The 17,449-nt window shown below is 49.7% G+C and overlaps 1 protein-coding gene across 30 annotated transcripts in view; it reads right to left on the bottom strand.

Annotated features, from left to right (window-relative positions):
* Window positions 1-17,449, bottom strand: part of PRKAG2 (protein kinase AMP-activated non-catalytic subunit gamma 2) — a 299,776-nt gene that overhangs the window by 33,306 nt on the left and 249,021 nt on the right. For 17 of the 30 annotated variants that reach the window (XR_015161899.1, XR_015161900.1, XR_015161905.1 and 14 more), the window contains one exon: window positions 7,303-7,409. Coding sequence is in view for 15 of the 30 variants with exons in the window: in XM_086394818.1 (XP_086250944.1) it covers window positions 7,303-7,409 (107 nt within the window). In the remaining 15 variants the exon portion in view is untranslated. The remainder of the gene's footprint in view (window positions 1-7,302; window positions 7,410-17,449) is intronic. The other 13 variants (XR_015161902.1, XR_015161904.1, XR_015161907.1 and 10 more) reach the window with 1 other exon arrangement.

Genomic DNA, 17,449 nt, shown 5'->3' with positions numbered 1-17,449 from the left:
GAATAACACTGAACTGAACAAATAGGAAATGTCACCGCGGTACAACATGACACGGTCAGATGCATGAAAACACCCCCTGAGAAGTGGTTAATGGGGGCGGGGGGCTGGCGGGAGGGGAGGAAGGAAGCCACGCGAAGAACAAAGCACCCAGCTGCCAAGTTAGGAAGAAAAGCGCCTTAAAATGAATGACTCGAGCTAAGGTGGCAGTGACTGCCAGGCCTCACAGCTGAACTGCTGTTTCTGGGAATACGACGAGGGGGCGAGGAGGAACACAGACCGCTGTTCGTATGCAAGCCTTTTTGCACCACCTCTAAACGATGTGACAGGTGAAGCCCACTGCCTGTACTTCCTGTTAACAGCCCGCCAGATGTTGTGTGAGCTCCCCCGTCGGGTCAGCCTCACGCCGTGGTTCTGACCACTTAAGTCTCTTCTGGAATACCGATACGCTCTAATTCTCATTGTTCTGGACATCAGGGACTTATTAATTAGTCCCAGGGATCATTCAGCTTATTGAGCAATCTTTCTGGATATTGGTTATAATTTTCTTTCTCTCTCTCAGCTTCAAGTCATCTGTTAAGTAGATGATGCCGCCAATAAAATCAATATTCAAGTCACTGCTCCAAATGCTGATGGGCTTAGAGGGAAAGAACCTTAAGGCATCCAGCAATTTCTTAGCTAGGTTACTCCAGAAAGCAGAGCCTGGCCCGCCCGTGGCTTATCTGAGAAGATGACCCCAGGAGTAGGAGTGACACAGGCCTGCAGAGAAGAGGGGGGCGGGTGGTCGAGCTGGCCTGACGGGGCTCGATTCCCCTGGGGTCTTCTGAGGACTGTCCTCCCGGAGGGGGACAGGCAGGGGCGCTTACCCACCTGCTCGTCCCCCGCTGGTTCCCGAGGCAGGGTGCTGCCCACCGAGCCTGCAGGAGGCAGGGTTGGCTGGAGTGACAGGTGGCCTGGTGCCTGAGAGGAATCCAAAACCACCAGGAGCCTTGCTCCAGGGAGACTGAGATTTCACTGACGTTTTTTTACAGTCCATCAGTTCAGTTGAGTCGCTCAGTCGTGTCCGACTCTTTGCGACCCCATGGACTGTAGCACGCCATCACCAACTCCCAGAGCTTGCTCAAACTCATGTCCGTTGAGTCGGTGATAACATTCAGCCCTCTCATCCTCTGTCCATAATGAGCCATTAATTCGCTGAGCTGCCTAAATACGCTTCTGTATCTTATCCACCAGGACGCTGCGCCAGGCTCTGTCAGCCCCCAGACTGGCCTTTCCTTCATGGTATTACCACAGCTGTGAACGATCCAAAGAGGAAATCGGGTTCCTCGCCCTGACTTTCTGGGCTCAGGCCATGACAGGTTTCTAGAGACTACTACTTTTATTAATGCTTCATTCAAACACCTTACCTGGGATGGACACTACGTGCCCCACTGTTTTTCCAGGAATCCTGTTTTTCCTCTTGCCTCTGGCCTCAGGCATCAGGCCTCAGGCCTGCTCACCTGGTCTCCACAGTTCCTCCAACACCACTGCACAATTTGGGGCCAGGAAGCAAATGGGCACCCTCCTGCAGTCTCCACACCTACCCTGGACTTAGCTTCTTCTAATCACCATTTATTGCACTTGTTCCATTTTGAAGATTATTGTCCTTGACGATGAAAAAGCACAAAATGAGCTGAAACATCTCTCTTCCTCTTCATTAGCTCCTGTAGCATGAATTTTGGCAACAGGTTGAACCCTCATCTTTCTTGTCTCTAAAGTAGGCAAGTGGGGCTTTCCTGGTGTTGCTGTTGTTCAATCCTGAAGTCATGTCCAACTCTTTGTGACCCCAGGGACTGCAGGACGCCAGGCTTCCCTGTTCTTCACCATCTCCTGGAATTTGTTCAAACTCATGTCCATTGAGTCAGAGATGCCATCCAACCATCTCACCCTCTGTTGTCCCCTTCTCTTCCTGCCCTCAATCTTTCCCAGCATTAGGGTCTTTTCCAATGAGTCACCTCTTCACATCAGGTGGCCAGAGTACTGGAGCTTCAGCATTAGTTATTCCAATGAATACTCAGGGTTGATTTCCTTTAGGATGGACTGGTTTGATCTCTTTGCTCCCCAAGGACTCTCAAGAGTCTTCTCCCGCACCACAGTTCGAAAGCATCAATTCTTTGGTGCTCAGCGTTTATGGTCCAACTCTCACATCCGTACATGACTACTGGAAAAACCATAGCTTTGACTAGACGGACGTTTGTTGGCAAAGTGATGTCTCTCTTTTTTAATACACTGTCTAGGTTTGTCATAGCTTTTCTTCTAAGGAGCAGGTGTCTTTTAATTTTGTGGCTACAGTCACTGTCTGCAGTGATTCAGAGCCCCTGAAAATAAAATCTGTTAATGTTTCCACTTTTTCCTCATCTATTTGCCATGAAATGATGGAACTCGATGCCATGATCTTTGTTTTTTAAGTGTTGAGTTTTAAGCCAGGCTTTTCACTCTCCTCTTTCACCATCATCAAGAAGGACAGTTTAGAGGTCAGCTTTTACCCTGCCAGTTACCCAGGTAACTTACATCCAATTAATACCAATATATGTTAGCTTCCTATTCAATGACTGCTGTGGTTTCTGTGTCCTGACTGGTCCCCAACGGATCAGAAATGTACCCGGGAGGGTTTTGGGGACCAAGGGTTTGGGACTGGGCTCATGTCTTGGAGCCTGAACACAGTGCTGAGCTCTGGGTCAGTGGGGCCCAGACCCCGTGGCCCCGGGCAGGGAGCACTGAGAAGGAACCAGGGCTCCCCATGACCGTGGCACCCCTGCCCCAGCCTGCAGTTGCCAGAGGAGAACCGGGGCCAGGGATGCAGTCACTGCAGCGAAAGGAACGTGGATTCTGGTGTGGGCAGAGTCCTGCTAGGCTGGGGCTCACACAGGGGACGGAGTATCACCACCCCAGGGGTCACCGCCTCCTCGCGTCTCAGACATGAAAGCCTAGGCGCTGACTTGGCTCAACCCCAGAACCCAGCACAGCGACAGGGCTGGTGTCAGAACTGCCTGTCTTGGCTTGGAGGCCCAGGGACAAGTTTCCCTGGGCGGATGCCCTGCACACGTGGGGTCACTCATTCCCCAGACAACCGCAGCCACCCCCTGCCGCCCTGAGACCTGAGTCAGGCTCCAGCCTGCCCCAGCGAGGGCCTCACATGTGGGGACAGGGACAGGGCTTCGCCACTCCGTATCTGCAGAAACCTGGAAATTGAGTGTGGGAACTGCTTCTAGATAACATGGATTTGGTGGAGTTACCGGCAGTGTGGACGTGACATCTAGGGCAGCCGCTGGGAAGGCTCAAAAGCTTTCCGAGTTGACGGCCTTGAATGTAGGCCATTGCGGAACGCCGAGATGCCAGAACTCTGGTGCTCTGAGGAGGAAGAGTGAACCCACGGGCTTATGGAGATTTCGGCACGTGCGCCTGCACACTTAGCCCCCAGCCGACCCTCCTCGGGTCTGCGCATGGGGACCCTCCACCCTGAGCAGCTGCGTGCTGGTGGTGCTCCACAGGGGACGTACCCGTGTGGACCTCGCTGATGGGCATGGGGTGAGGGTCCTTCGGGGGAGGACAGGGCTGCACTGAGCTGCCAAGGACGAGGCAGCAGGCGCCCGGCTGGGGTGAGAGTGTCTGATCCACAGGCCCTTGGCAATGGCTTACCAGTTATAGCACCCCTGGGAACGAGGCGGATGCCCGGACTCTGAAATGTTCCCTGATTCACACAGCCAGAAAAACTCTCGGCCCACGGGCTAAAACCCAGCCTTAGTCATCAACATGCATTCCCATCCTCCTACCATTCCCAGATCCGAGTCCCAAACTTGGTCAGTGTCCCCTGAGGACAGTGCCCCACCCAGGACTGCTGCTTCTCCAGGACGGCTGAGCGCAGAACTTTCAGGGTCACCAGGCACTGGCCTTGAACAGACTCGACTTCCGAGCACCCCCAACGCCACTGTGGCTGCAGTCAAGTGGGGCGAATGGTCTGCCAGGGGACAGGCGGAGTCTCAGCCAAGGTCAAGCCCCGGAGCTCAGGGGTCTGCATGCCGCACTGGCTACCCCCGAGTTCTCGAATGGAGCACTGGGGTCCCTACTCTGGCTCTCGGACACACAGGGCATGGGATGCTATGGTCAGGCAGGATGCCCCCCGAAACCACAGGCTGGCAAGCCAGGGGCAGCAGGGTGTCCTTGGGGAAGCTCAGAGATGGAGGTGCTGACTGTCACACTCCGGGGGGAACCTGCTCATGAAGCTGGATTCCTGCGACTCCAGACCGAGCATCTTGGACCCTGCAGCTCCACCTGCATGCGTGTTCTCTCTGGACCGATGTACTCGGCCCCCGAGGTGCAGGCCGCCTCGACGGGCACAGCCCACTCCCATGCTCTCTGACTCCACCGTCCACAGAGATGCTGACTGGGCCCCCAGGCCTCGTGTCGCACACGGTGACATCGACAACACCGGGCTGGCTGGTCTGGTGGGCAGGGAGGAGCAACGCTTTACAGATGTCTCAGAGTGATGTCTGCAAACCAGAGGGATCAGGGTCGGGGGGTGGGCAGCAGCCTGGAGCATCAGAGAGCCCCCCCACCCCATGAGACTCCGCCTGCTTCTTGCTCCCTGCCATCCTCTTGGGCCTTTGGAAGAAGACGCCCCTGTCTGAGTGCTGCTCTGACCCATGCACTGAGTGACCAGCGACAGCGGTCTTCAGTGGGCCCAGAGCAGGGCACAGCTCTGCAGCAAGGTGGGCCCCTCGTCTACCCGGGCCTGTGACCCCCAGAGGCAGAGCTGGGGCCGGTGGATGAATGGCTCACCAGGCACCAATAGGCAAGTCACTGGTTTGGGGGCGGGAAAAAGATTTGAAAAAAAACCCACACCTTCTTCTGCAGGTCATTATTTTCCTTTTGAGAAATGGCTCCTGGCTTCCTACAGGGCCTGGTAGGGGAAGAATAACTCAGTGGAAGGCCGAGGAACTGTGCAAGCTCAGAGCCCACCCCGATAGGGTGGCATCGGGCCTGTCTAGCCCGAGTGCTGGCTCATCTGCACCTCCAGCCATGGAACCATCTAAGGCAGGCTCCTGCCCTCCGGAGAGTAGGGGGAGTCGGGCAGCGCCCCCACCTTAGTCACACCGCTGTCAGGGGCTCGTGACGACCGCTGACCTCGAGGGAGAACCAGTCAGCCCAAGGAGCAGGACTCTGGGACGCGCACTTGGCTTCCAGGGCACCAGGAGACAGGTACTGTGTGTCCGCGGACACGACACACGGGGGCATCACAGCCCAACCTGCAGGAGGCCCGAGGCCTCACAGAGGCTGAGGGCACAGGCGCCAGGGGCCCTTCTCAGGCTTCTCTAGTTGCCTGTTTTTTGTGAACCCTGTTTTCAGTTCACGTGTGGACGGCTGACCCTGGCTCCCCAGACCAGCAGTGTCTTTGATACGCTCAGAATGACTTGAGCAGAATACATTTCTTTTTTTTTAACTGAAACACATTCTGGACAAACTTCTACCCGTCTCGACGGCTCTGTGCTGCCCTACCACAGGCACACCACGCGCTGTCCCAGCTGCCACCTCGAGAGGAGGATGACCGTCGTGTGGTCCCGGGGACAGACACGCTGCAGCCTGCCAGCCTGCTTCCCTCGCCCTCGGGACGTGTCCACGGTCACCCTACAGGCTGCGTCTAGACAAGGGTCTGCTTAGCCTTTCAGACACTTAATTAACTTTGCTGTCACCAGTGCCAAAGTGTCACCCCCATTTCCATGGTAACCTGTTTTAGCTCCTTGGAAGCATGGAGCCCACAGGATTCCTAACTTCCATTCGATGAGGCTCAGGCAGCTTCTATTAATCAGGGGGGTGACAGTCACTGGATTAGTGACCTCCGAAGATCCATAAAGCATCACATTTTTCACGTTATCACTCGCTCTGGCTAAATGCTACATTCAGAAAAGAGTCCATTTCACGACGAGGGAAAAGCTGAGTAAGAATGAAACCCGGGGTCACTTGCTTTTCTGTTGCTGGAAAACCTCCAGTCAGGCCTTTGGCAGATGTCTGAGGGTAAGAGGGGTGATCTACTTACTTGAGGAATTCAGAATTTCCAGGTACTTCACTACTGCAGTCTGTAGTTTTAGGTGTACAGAAGGTTTCCTGAAGTTACTGTCTGCTTCCCTAAGATCCTGCCTCTGTCCTCCTTGAGTCAAGGAATCAAGAGCTGGAGAAGGGGCCTCGAAGGGTGCCTGGGCCCAGGTGAATTCGCCAAAGTCACAGGGTATCAGGCCAATTTACACAAAAATCAGAAACAATTGGAAAATAAAATTAAGGACAAAGCGATTTTCATGTTCCTAAGAATTCTGGGCACTGAGGACGAATGCAGGCAGAGTGGTCCCCTAGAGCCCAGGCATCCTGGGGGAAGAGCCGCAGCAGGGTGTCCCGGGGGGCTCACAGGCCAGAGGGCTGGGCAGGGCTCCCAGGACCCCACTGGACGAGGAGCTGAGGATCTGGGGTGAACGCACTCGCCCACTGGAGTCCCACCGAGGGAAGGAGCGGTGGTCTTCACCTGGACGCCCTCGGCCCCTCCCCCCTCTCCCCCAGTCCCTCGGGGGCTCCCCAGGGGGATGACGCCCTCATAAAGTGCCAATGGCCCGTGAATTCCTGCCTTGGCGGTTACTTTTGGTGAACCCAAGCGAACATAATCCTCTTGGTAAAGATTTATGCATAAATTTACATGCACACAGGTATACACAGTATGCATACGTATCTTATTACACTGGATGTAATTTGAGTATATTGAATGTGTTATTTTGAACTTTTCACATACGACTGTAAGTCATATTGGTATAAAACGAGTTGCAGTAAGCACAATTTTAATACCATAATAACCAGGTTCAAATTTTCTGCTGAAAGAGATCGACAGTTTTCTCTTAAGAGATTATCCACCTGAGTAATTTTTTTCTTTCTAACTGAAGTTTCTTCAGCTTTATTCTGGTAAATAACTAACACAGGGCATCAGGATGTGCTGAGGAGGGACCGGGATGGACACACATCAGGGAGACCTGAGTTCAGATTCCACCCCATGACTCCCTGGGTCTGTGGACCAAGTTCTCAAATTCTAGAATGTGAGTAAACTCTAGATAATGAGTTTCCTTATCTGTTAAACAGTGCATTCCTTAGAAGACTGCCGTGATGACTGAGAATTCAGATGGTAAACCTCAGCACAGGCCCTGATGAGCAGAAAGGATTGGGTTCAAATTGCCTGACAGGACAGCCACCGGAATAACACAGCCCGAACTCAGGGAAGCGGGGCCCACTCACTTGTAACGTGGTATCGAAGACGACAAGCTTGGAGCTGGTTGGAACGATGTCGTAACACTTGTGTGACCTCATGAATCGCATGTAAACGCCACTCTCTGAGTCTTCTGCTGAAAAGGAAAAAACAAGGCTAGTATCAGTGATAAGTAAAAAAGAACTTCCTCTATCAGATTAAGAGTATGCATGAAAACCTATTGCTAATGCACTTAATGGAAAATAAGAAATGTTTTTCCCTGTAAGAGCGAGAAGCCATGGCACTCAACCCTGCTGTCCTTGCTGATGCAAGAAGGCAAGGGAAGAAATGAAGCCTCTGGGCTGAAAAGGAAAAAGCAAAACTGTATTTGGTGGACTATATGATTTTCTACATAGAAAATACCAAAGGATTACAAAAAGCTCACAGATCTAAAAAAAAAAAAAATGTTTAGCAGGTCGCAGATGGCAAAGTAAAAAAACAAAACAAAATAAAAAAACACATGCTACTGTATTTCTACGTACTAGCAAGGAACAACTGGAAATTTGAAAATGTTAAAGGCCCCGAGTCAGGAAGGGCAGGCTGTGCTCACTCTGCACCTTCCATGGCTCCTCACTGGGCGAACCGGGTGTGATCCACACGGCTCAGATAGTCTTGCTCTTCCTGGATGCTAATTTCTTTGAATGGTCAGAATCTTACCCACTTACTACGCTAATTAAGTCCATCAATACCTATTTATTGCGGACGGTCTTAGTGTGGGTTCTCCCACAGCTGACCTGTGAGACCAGGGGAAGTGAGATGAAAGGAAAGAGTCAGAAAGAAAAACACCAATACAGGATACTAACACATACATACTGAATTTAGAAAGATGGTAACAATGACCCTATATGTGAGACAGCAAAAGAGACACAGATGTAAAGAACAGACTTCTGGACTCTGTGGGAGAAGGCGAGGGTGGGATGATCTGAGAGAATAGCACTGAAACATGTACACTGTCACATGTGAATCAGATCTCCAGTCCAGGTTCGATGCACGACACAGGGAGATCAGGGCTGGTGTGCTGGGATGACCCTGAGGGATGGGATGGGGAATCGGGTGGGAGGGGCGGTTCGGGATGGGGGCACATGTATTCCCATGGCTGATTCAAGTTAGTGTATGGCAGAAACCACTACAATATTATAAAGTAATTAGCCTCCAATTAAAACAAGTAAATTAATTTAAAAAAAGAGATAGAGAGCTCTAGTGACCTTCCTGGTGGTCCAGTGGCTAAGACTCCATGCTCCCCACGCAGGGGGCCCAGGTTCGATTCCCGATCAGGAGACTAGATCCCACCTGCTGCAACTAAGAGTTCTCAGGCAGCAACAGAGACAGAAGATCCTGCACACTACAGTGAAGTCCTGGTGCAGCCAAATCAATAAATAATAAGTATTTTTAAAAAATAAAATAATTTAAAAAAAAGAGGGAGCTCTAGTCGGCAGGTCACAGCTCCATGTAGTTTCAGCTGCTGGGGACCCAGGAGAGGCTGTGCATGCCTCCTCATCATGACCACCCTGCCTGCTTTGGTTAGGGGTCACTCTTGGGTATGCTCTTGCCTCGAACCCACAAGCCCAGCTGCCAAAGAACACCCTCAGGTAGAGGTGTTCAGATAAGAGAACTTGGACGCATGGGAGCTACCCACGGCATCAGCTCCCAACACTGTAAGTTCTGTGTGCTAAACATATTTTGGGGTACCATCTTAATTCGTCTGATTTTAAAAAATATTTAAATAAACATTTTATTTTGGATAGCTTTAGATTTATAGTAAAGCTGTGAAGACACAGCAGCTCCCTGTATTCTCCACATTGGGTTTCCCCTACAGGGATCATCTGAGGTTCGTCTAGTCAAAGCTACGGTTTTTCCAGTGGTCATGTATGGATGTGAGACTTGGACGATAAAGAAAGCTGAGCGCAGAAGAATTGATGCTTTTGAACTGTGGTGTTGGAGAAGACTCTTGAGAGTCCCTTGGACTGCAAGGAGATCCAACCAGTCCATCCTAAAGGAGATCAGTCCTGAATATTCATTGGAAGGACTGATGCTGAAGTTCTAGTACTTTAGCCACCTGATGCAAAGAGCCGACTCACTGGAAAAGACCCTGATGCTGGGAAAGATTGAGGGCAGGAGGAGAAGGGGGTGACAGAGGATGAGATGGTTGGATGGCATCACCGACTCAATGGACATGAGTTTGAGCAAGCTCCGGGAGATGGTGAAGGACAAGGGAGCCTGGCATGTTGTAGTCCACGGGGCTGCAAAGAGTCAGACAGGACTGAGTGACTTGTTCAGTCACTCAGCAATTTTCTGAGATAACGTTCCCCCAAGGATGCGCTGGCGTTTGTCACGACCGACGAATCACAGTGACGACTCACGCATGATTAAAAACTCACTTTAATCTCAGTGTGGACACATGGTATCTCTCTCATTCTCTGAGTCACAATGCAACACCTTGTTAGGACTGGTGCTTGGAGTGGCTTGGTCCCTCCTGCGGATGGGGCTGCTCGGGGCGCGGCCCACATTCCCAGAGCCCACCGGGGCTGTGACTCCCTGTCAGCCTCCCTGGGGTGTCCCTGCTCACCCATGCCAGCTGCAGCCCCATGCCAGCAGGATGTGGGGAGCTGGGCCCTCAGGGTCTCGCTGTGAGAGTGGCTCCCTCAACTCCCTGGTGGTGGGCGGTGTGCCTTCAATCACTAACGTCTCACATCAGTGGGGTGTGTTTGTCTCAATTATTCATCTGCCTGAATTGTCACCCCTCCGGGACAGCACCTCACAGGCAGCCTTGTCTCCTTAGTCTCCCCAGACCCTGACCTGCCGGCCCCGGTAATTCTGCGGGCCACTGGGAAGGTACTTAGGATGAGGTTCTCCGACTGGAATTCGTCTGATGTTTTTATTATGCTTAGCCTGCACTTCTGGGTTTTGAGGCAGGTCTGTAACATTTTTTTGGTAATGTAAAAACCTTGATCAAACAAAGCAACATGTTAAATATGTAAAACAGATGATAGAAAATTGAATTTTGGTTTGTTATAAAGGCTATGCTAATGCTATGCTAAGTCACTTCAGTCGTGTCCGACTCTGTGTGACCCCATAGATGGCAGACCACCAGGCTCCGCATCCCTGGGATTCTCCAGGCAAGAACACTGGAGTGGGTTGCCATTTCCTTCTCCAATGCATGAAAGTGAAAAGTCATAGTGAAGTCGCTCAGTCGTGTCCGACTCTTAGCGACCCCATGGACTGCAGCCTACCAGGCTCCTCCGTCCATGGGATTTTCCAGGCAAGAGTACTGGAGTGGGGTGCCATTGCCTTCTCTGGTTATAAAGGCTAGATTACTAATTATGTAATAATATTGCTCACAAAAGTGTTAGCCTTTAAAGTTAGGAGAATAAAATGTTAGCCTTTAAAGTTAGGAGACTATGAAACGTCACTGCTTCTCCACCTTTGGTAAAACTGTCTGAATAGGGCACCGTTTATTTTATTTCCATTATGATGAAGTCTCCAATTGTACCTGAAGGAAGAAATGCACTGAAACAGGAAATAAAGAGTCAACTGGAGTTAAACCAAAAAGGAAAAACAAAAACAAAAAAAACCAAACCAAACCAACCCCCCAAACCATTCAACCACAAGAGGCTGTTTGGAATACGTTAGTTACTAAAATTCCTGACAAGGCCAGTTGAAGCTCTCATTACTCAACAGGTAACCGGGGTTAAGATGGCGTCACAACGTTCCCAGGCAAAAGTGTAACTAAAGGGTATCTCACTGGCACCCAAGTTGTGGTCTGTGAAAGCTGCCCGTTGTGGATGGATGGATGTTACACATTCCATCACACGCTAACCCAAGGCCATTGTCCAAGGGAGTGACTGAAGACTACTGCGGTCTAAGAAAAGTATATGTTGAACTGTTTACCTGTGAAGGTTAGCAGAACAATCTGGAAACTGCGACACTGAGGTTACACGGGAACAATTCTACACACGAACCAGCGTGTCCCTCCCTGAAAGCAGATCTGATTACACAACACCCTTGATGCGTCCTCACTTCACAGCACAGCCACGCCACTCAGCTGCCACGTACGTCCCCCAGGAATTTCACACCCTAGGATCCCATCCACACTTCCCTTCAAAGGCAGTTTCTCAGCTCTGGGACCTCGTCCTTGTGCCTGCCTCTGCCCAGTGCACTGCCTCAGGTAGGGGCCACTGCAATGCTACCTGCCTTTCTGAATGGTGTTCATCTGGGATGACAGAACAAGACCTTTCTGGAAGCAAGGCTCTCTGCAGGTGTACTTAAGGTAAGCATCTTGAGATGAGGCCAAAAGCTATGGCAAACCTAGACAACGTATTCAAAAGCAGATCATCACTTTGTCGACAAAGGTCCGTCCAGTCAAGGCCATGGTTTTTCCAGTGGTCATGTATGGATGTGAGAGGTGGACTGTGAAGAAGGCTGAGCGCCGAAGAATTGATGCTTTTGAACTGTGGTGTTGGAGAAGACTTTTGAGAGTCCCTTGGACTGCAAGGGGATCCAACCAGTCCATCCTAAGGGAAATCAGTCCTGAATGTTCACTGGAAGGACTGATGCTGAAGCTGAAGCTTCCTTTGGCCACCTGATGCAAAGAGCCGACTCACTGGAAAAGACCCTGTTCCTGGGAAAGATTGAAGGTGGGAGGAGAAGGGGACGACAGAGGATGAGATGGTTGGATGGCATCACTGACTCAATGGATATGAATTTAAGCAAACTCTGGGAGATGGTGCAAGACAGGGAAGCCTGGTGTGCTGCAGCCCACAGGGTTGCAAAGAGTCGGACATGACTGAGTGACTGAACAACAACAATACCACCACCACTGTGGATTACTAGGTTGCACCCTAAATCCAACTACCCATGTCCTTACAGGAGAGAGGACACAGACACAGAGGAGAAGACCATGTTGGATGGAGGCAGAGATCAGAGTGACACTGCCAGGTGCCAAGGAGGGCGAGCAAAGACTAGAAGGCAGGAGGGAGGCCTGCGACGGAGCCTCCTGGAGCTCCCAGAAGGGGCTGGCCCTGCTGACTTCTGGTCTCACATATCTGGCCTCCAGATTGCGGGAGAATGAAAGGCCCTTGTTCTCAGCCGCCGGGTGTGCAGCACTTTGTCACAGCGGCCTTGGGAGCCTCCTCCGCCTTCCTCATTCAGTTCACAGGCCCAGTGCACCTTCCTCAAAGCCCTCAAGCCACAAGCACGCCCTCCACTGCCAATGCCCCCACTGGGGCTTTGCGAGTAATGCCCTTGTTCAGTCGCGGTGCATCTTGTACCAAAGTTAGACATCTGCAGCGGATGGCAGCTTCAGAGGCAGCAAGCTCCTCAAGTGTGTCAGGACAAGCTCCCAACTGCTAACTGGTGTGGCACTGACAGACACATCAGGGAAAGGCAGGGGTCACAGTTAGGGTCCAACCCCCATCTTCAAGAGCTGAGGCTATAAGGATGCAAGCATTAGTCACTTCAGTCCTGTCTGACTCTTTGTGACCCCACGGACTGTAGCCTGCCAGGCTCCTCTGTCCATGGAATTTCCCAGGCAAGAATACTGGAGTGGGTTGCTGTTCCCTTCTCCAGGGGATCTTCCAACCCAGGGACTGAACCTGGGTCTCCTGCATTGCAGATCCTTTACCATCTGAGCCACCAGGGAAGCCTCAAGGGTGTAGGATGAGAAGCACTTAAAAAAAAAATTTACACGTCGCCCAAAGCACTAAAAAAAAACCCCCAGATTAAAAAAACTGACTCCTTATTTCCAATTCCTATTAGTTTTAACTTAATGTAAGATCTTTCATTATAATTCCACAAAGAAAAAAGACTATCAATAGGTTAGTCATTTTAACATTTGTCCTTTATACTTTATTCTCCATTTGGAAATATAAGTTTACTGTATTCATACAGCATCTTTTCTTTTTGTGTGTGTTAGTTGCTCAGTCGTGTCCAACTTTTTGCGACCCTATGGACTTCAGCCCACCAGGCTTCTCTGTCAACGGAATTCTCCAGGCAAGAATACTGGAATGGATTGCCATTCTCTTCTCCAGAGGAACTTCCCAACCCAGGGATCAAACCCTGGTCTCCTGCATCACAGGCAGATTCTTTACCATTTGAGCTACAGGGAAGTCCTATCTTTTCTTTTTAGAAAGTCATTTAAAACAGCTGAACAAGAAATAAGCAAAAACAATTTAAAATAGTTCAGCAAGAATACGCAGAAAGGGAAATATTAAAGTTAAAAGTATACGGAAAAGATTAAACTCTTGTGGACATTTTCCTAAAGTGCTTAGATACATGGATATCAACAAAGTCAAAGTTTAAACGTAATTTTACAGGACTTATAAAGGTAACAGAATAAATGAAGTGCGTTCGTTTTTGTTTTTCCCTTTCCATGCTTTATATGCTTGGCTTCGTGTGTGCTGGAGGCAAAAGGGTCCACTGAAGACGGAGATACAGATGCTCTTCCAGACAAGGTGGCAAAGAGTTATTAAAACAGTAAGAAAAGCGTATGTAAGTAAAGGCACAAAGTTTCCCCAGTTAGTTGCAACAAATAAAATAAACAGTAATACAAACAAATATACAATACATAATAAAAGAAAATAAAACTTAAAGGTTGCAATAAATGCCTAAGGAATGTCACAAACAGACAAGGCTATGACCTTGAAACAACTGATTTCCATCCACTTGAAAATTCTCGGAACTACATGGCTCAAACATCTACCACAGCCAATGTTTCTTCTTTCTCAGGAAACAGAGCCCAACTTCTGAGCTGAAGCAACAATGAGGACTGAGGTTGGCGCGCAAGGGTCCCGCCCCCAGCAGCAGCCGGCCAGGAGACTGAGGAACCCCTTGACAGTGGTGATGCCACAAACTACCGGGGGCTGCCCCAGCCAGCTCCTGCAACCCAAAGGAGCTTCCTGCTTTCTCTAGCTTATTTCTTTAGGATTTTGTTAATGCAACATAGGTTGAATTTTATCAGCTGCCATTACAGTATCTACTGAGATGACGGGAGGTTTCTCTCCTTTTATCTGCTGACGTTAATTCCTTGGTGGATTTCCTAATAAACTGCAATCTTGCATTTGTAGGACAAGACCTTGTTTGGTCACCACAGACTGCATGGCTCACTCTGCCGATGTTTTTATGGGAGTTCTGCCCGTACTTTAAATACCAGGCGAATCGTTTTTCTTCTTTGTGTGCTACCGTCTGGTTCTGATGTTCGGATCAAGCGAGCTCCACAGAAGGAGCACGGTCCCTGCTGTCCTTTTCTGAGCCCTAAAATAATTAAAGTGACCGCGGCCTTAGCGGTTCCTTGAGGCTTTTACAGAATTCACCCATCAACAGGCTGAACCCCACGCCTCTTCTGCAGGGGCAGAGGAAGGGTAAGGCCCTTTAATTACTGGAAACAAACAAAAAAACTTTCACAACCATACAGTTCACCCATTTGAAGAGTATAATCCAGTTGATTACCTTTTAACTTCTTTTATGGTGATTGATGAAAGGGATAATTGATCAGGAAAATACAAACTGGTGAAACTTACTCAAAAGTGACTGAAAAGATTCTTGAATGTATTGATATAATTTGATATATTCAGATTTCTTTCAATGTGATTTTCTAAATCTCTGCATTAATTATTAGTCCTTATTTCTAACACCAGGTATTTTCACTTTTTTTTTTTTTTCTTGAACAGACTTGACACACGTTTACCCATTTTATTGGTCTTTTCCTAAGAATTAAGCTTTAGCTTTTGTTGAGCAAGACTATTTTTTGTATTCGATTTCATGGATTGCTGACATTTCTATCGCATTTCTGGGGCGGGGAGGAGAGAGACATTAACATTCCACAAACCACCTTGAACCACAATGTGGGACCCAGCGCAGTAAACCCGTCAGGTAGGGCTCAGACAGGCCTGTCACCCTGTCCCCACCAGCGTGCTTCTGTTTGACACCTGGATTAGAATGTGGTTCGGATGCGCCTTGACATATTCCTATTATCAGCGCTTCAACACGTCTGTAAACGCGTGTGCGTCTCTGAGGTTTAGCAACACAATGGGTCCTCCGGCCGCCTCTAACACAGCGCAGCATCCTTCTACAGCACGCGGGAGTGCTGCCCAGTCATGCTGCTGCTGCTGCTAAGTCACTTCAGTCGTGTCCGACTCTGTGTGACCCCAAAGACGGCAGCCACCAGGCTCCCCCATCCCTGGGATTCTCCACGCAAGAACACTGGAGTGGGTTGCCATTTCCTTCTCCAATGCATGAAAGTGAAAAGTGAAAGTGAAGTCGCTCAGTCGTGTCCGATTCACCCCAAAGCCGAGAAGTGATTTGCAGAGTCAGGCAGGGAGGACAAATGGCTCCCTGCTGAGCCCACAGGCCTGGGCACGTCAGTACGATGTGTACGTCAGTACGTCAGATACATCAGTACGTACGTTTGTACGTCAGGCACGTCAATACGTCCGGTATGTCAGTACGTCAGGTATATCAGTACGTTGGTACTTCAGGTACATCAGAGAGCATGCGCCTCTCCAGCGGGGGCTACAGGAACTCCGGGTGCCGGCCGGAGCCTGTGTAGAAGAACGAACGGGGCACGTCTAGAGCAGATCTGTGTCAGAACTGCCATCACATTCTGCGGGACGCTCCGCAAGTTCCTTCATCCCCTCGGCCTGGACCTCTTCGTTTGTAAAATGGGGAGGACACCATCTTTCCTACAGAGTGATTCTGAGGGATGGGATAGATCACAGGCGCTGCTGACTGGATGGTACTCATGAGACAGTCACACGCAGAGACTTTTGACCCCGAAGCCGTCGCTGGGCCAGCCGCAGTCACCAGATGAAGCACTGATGGTGGCCTGATTCTACCTTTTGGCTCATTTGCCTCTCTGGTCCTTTCCAAGGGCATCACTGTAGTATATTTGTGGAGACGATACAACACGGCAGGTACCATTACATTCAGGTTTTTTAATGCACGGATAATCCTGTTTAGCTGGGTGCTATGATTACTTCCTGCTTACACAGGGAGAAAGAGAAGCTTGAAATAACTTGCCTAAGGTCTCACAGCTCTTAAGTTGAAGAAGTGGGACTCCAACCTGGGTCTGACTCATGCTCTTGATTACTCGGCACTAATTACACATGCAACTTAAAGGGGGAGGGGACAGGCCACATGCGTAAGCATCAAAGCTCAAGGAGTCATTGTGAAAGGAAGAGCCAAATGAAGTGACGTCTGTTTTGCTGAGGTCCTACTGAAACAAGTACACATTCTACAATACGTGGTCTACGAAAAACAATCTATTGGTAGCAACTTGATGCATTCGAACTGTGGTGTTGGAGAAGACTCTTGAGAGTCCCTTGGAAGGCCAGGAGATCAAACCAATCAATCTGAAAGGAAATCAACCCTGAATATTCATTGGAAGGACTGATGCTGAAGCTCCAATGCTTTGTCCATCTGATGCAAAGAGCTGACTCATTAGAAAAGACCCTGAAGCTGGGAAAGATTGAGGGCAGGAGGAGAAGGGGATGACAGAGGATGAGTTGGTTGGATGGCATCACCGACTCGATGGACATGAGTTTGAACAAGCTCTGGGAGATAGTGAAGGACTGGGAAGCCTAGCGTGCTACAGTCCATGAGGTCGCAAAGAGTTGGACATAACTGAGCAACTGAACAACAACTTACTATTAGAAACAAATGACCAAAGTATAACCTAAAATAACATCAATCAGGTACTACAAAGTTCAGAACCTCAATGATGTGATGTAAATTCAGATACACAGGAAATAGCTGTAACTTCGACAGAAGCAGCAAGTGAAAAGATTTAAGATGTGACTAAAATTTGACCAAAACTTTCCCAAATAGATGCTAAAGCTGAAACTTCAGTACTTTGAGTACCTCATGCGAAGAGATGACTCATTGGAAAAGACTCTGATGCTGGGAGGGATTGGGGGCAGGAGAAGGGGATGACAGAGGATGAGACGGCTGGATGGCATCACCGGCTCGATGGACTTGAGTCTGAGTGAACTCTGGGAGTTGGTGATGGACAGGGAGGCCTGGCGTGCTGCAATTCATGGGGTCGCAAAGACTCAGACACGACTGAACAACTGAACTGAACTGAACCAAAGGACTTTGTCCTTTGAGCATCTGAGTGAAGCTTGACTTCTCCCCTAACATCAGCAT

The sequence above is a fragment of the Bos grunniens genome, chromosome 4 (genome assembly GCF_055505025.1).
Source record: "Bos grunniens cultivar Pamir isolate PY7600 chromosome 4, Bosgru_T2T1.0, whole genome shotgun sequence".
NCBI classification, from domain to species: domain Eukaryota; kingdom Metazoa; phylum Chordata; class Mammalia; order Artiodactyla; family Bovidae; genus Bos; species Bos grunniens.
Note: the sequence above shows the minus strand (reverse complement) of the source record. Positions and strands in the feature narration are given on the sequence as shown.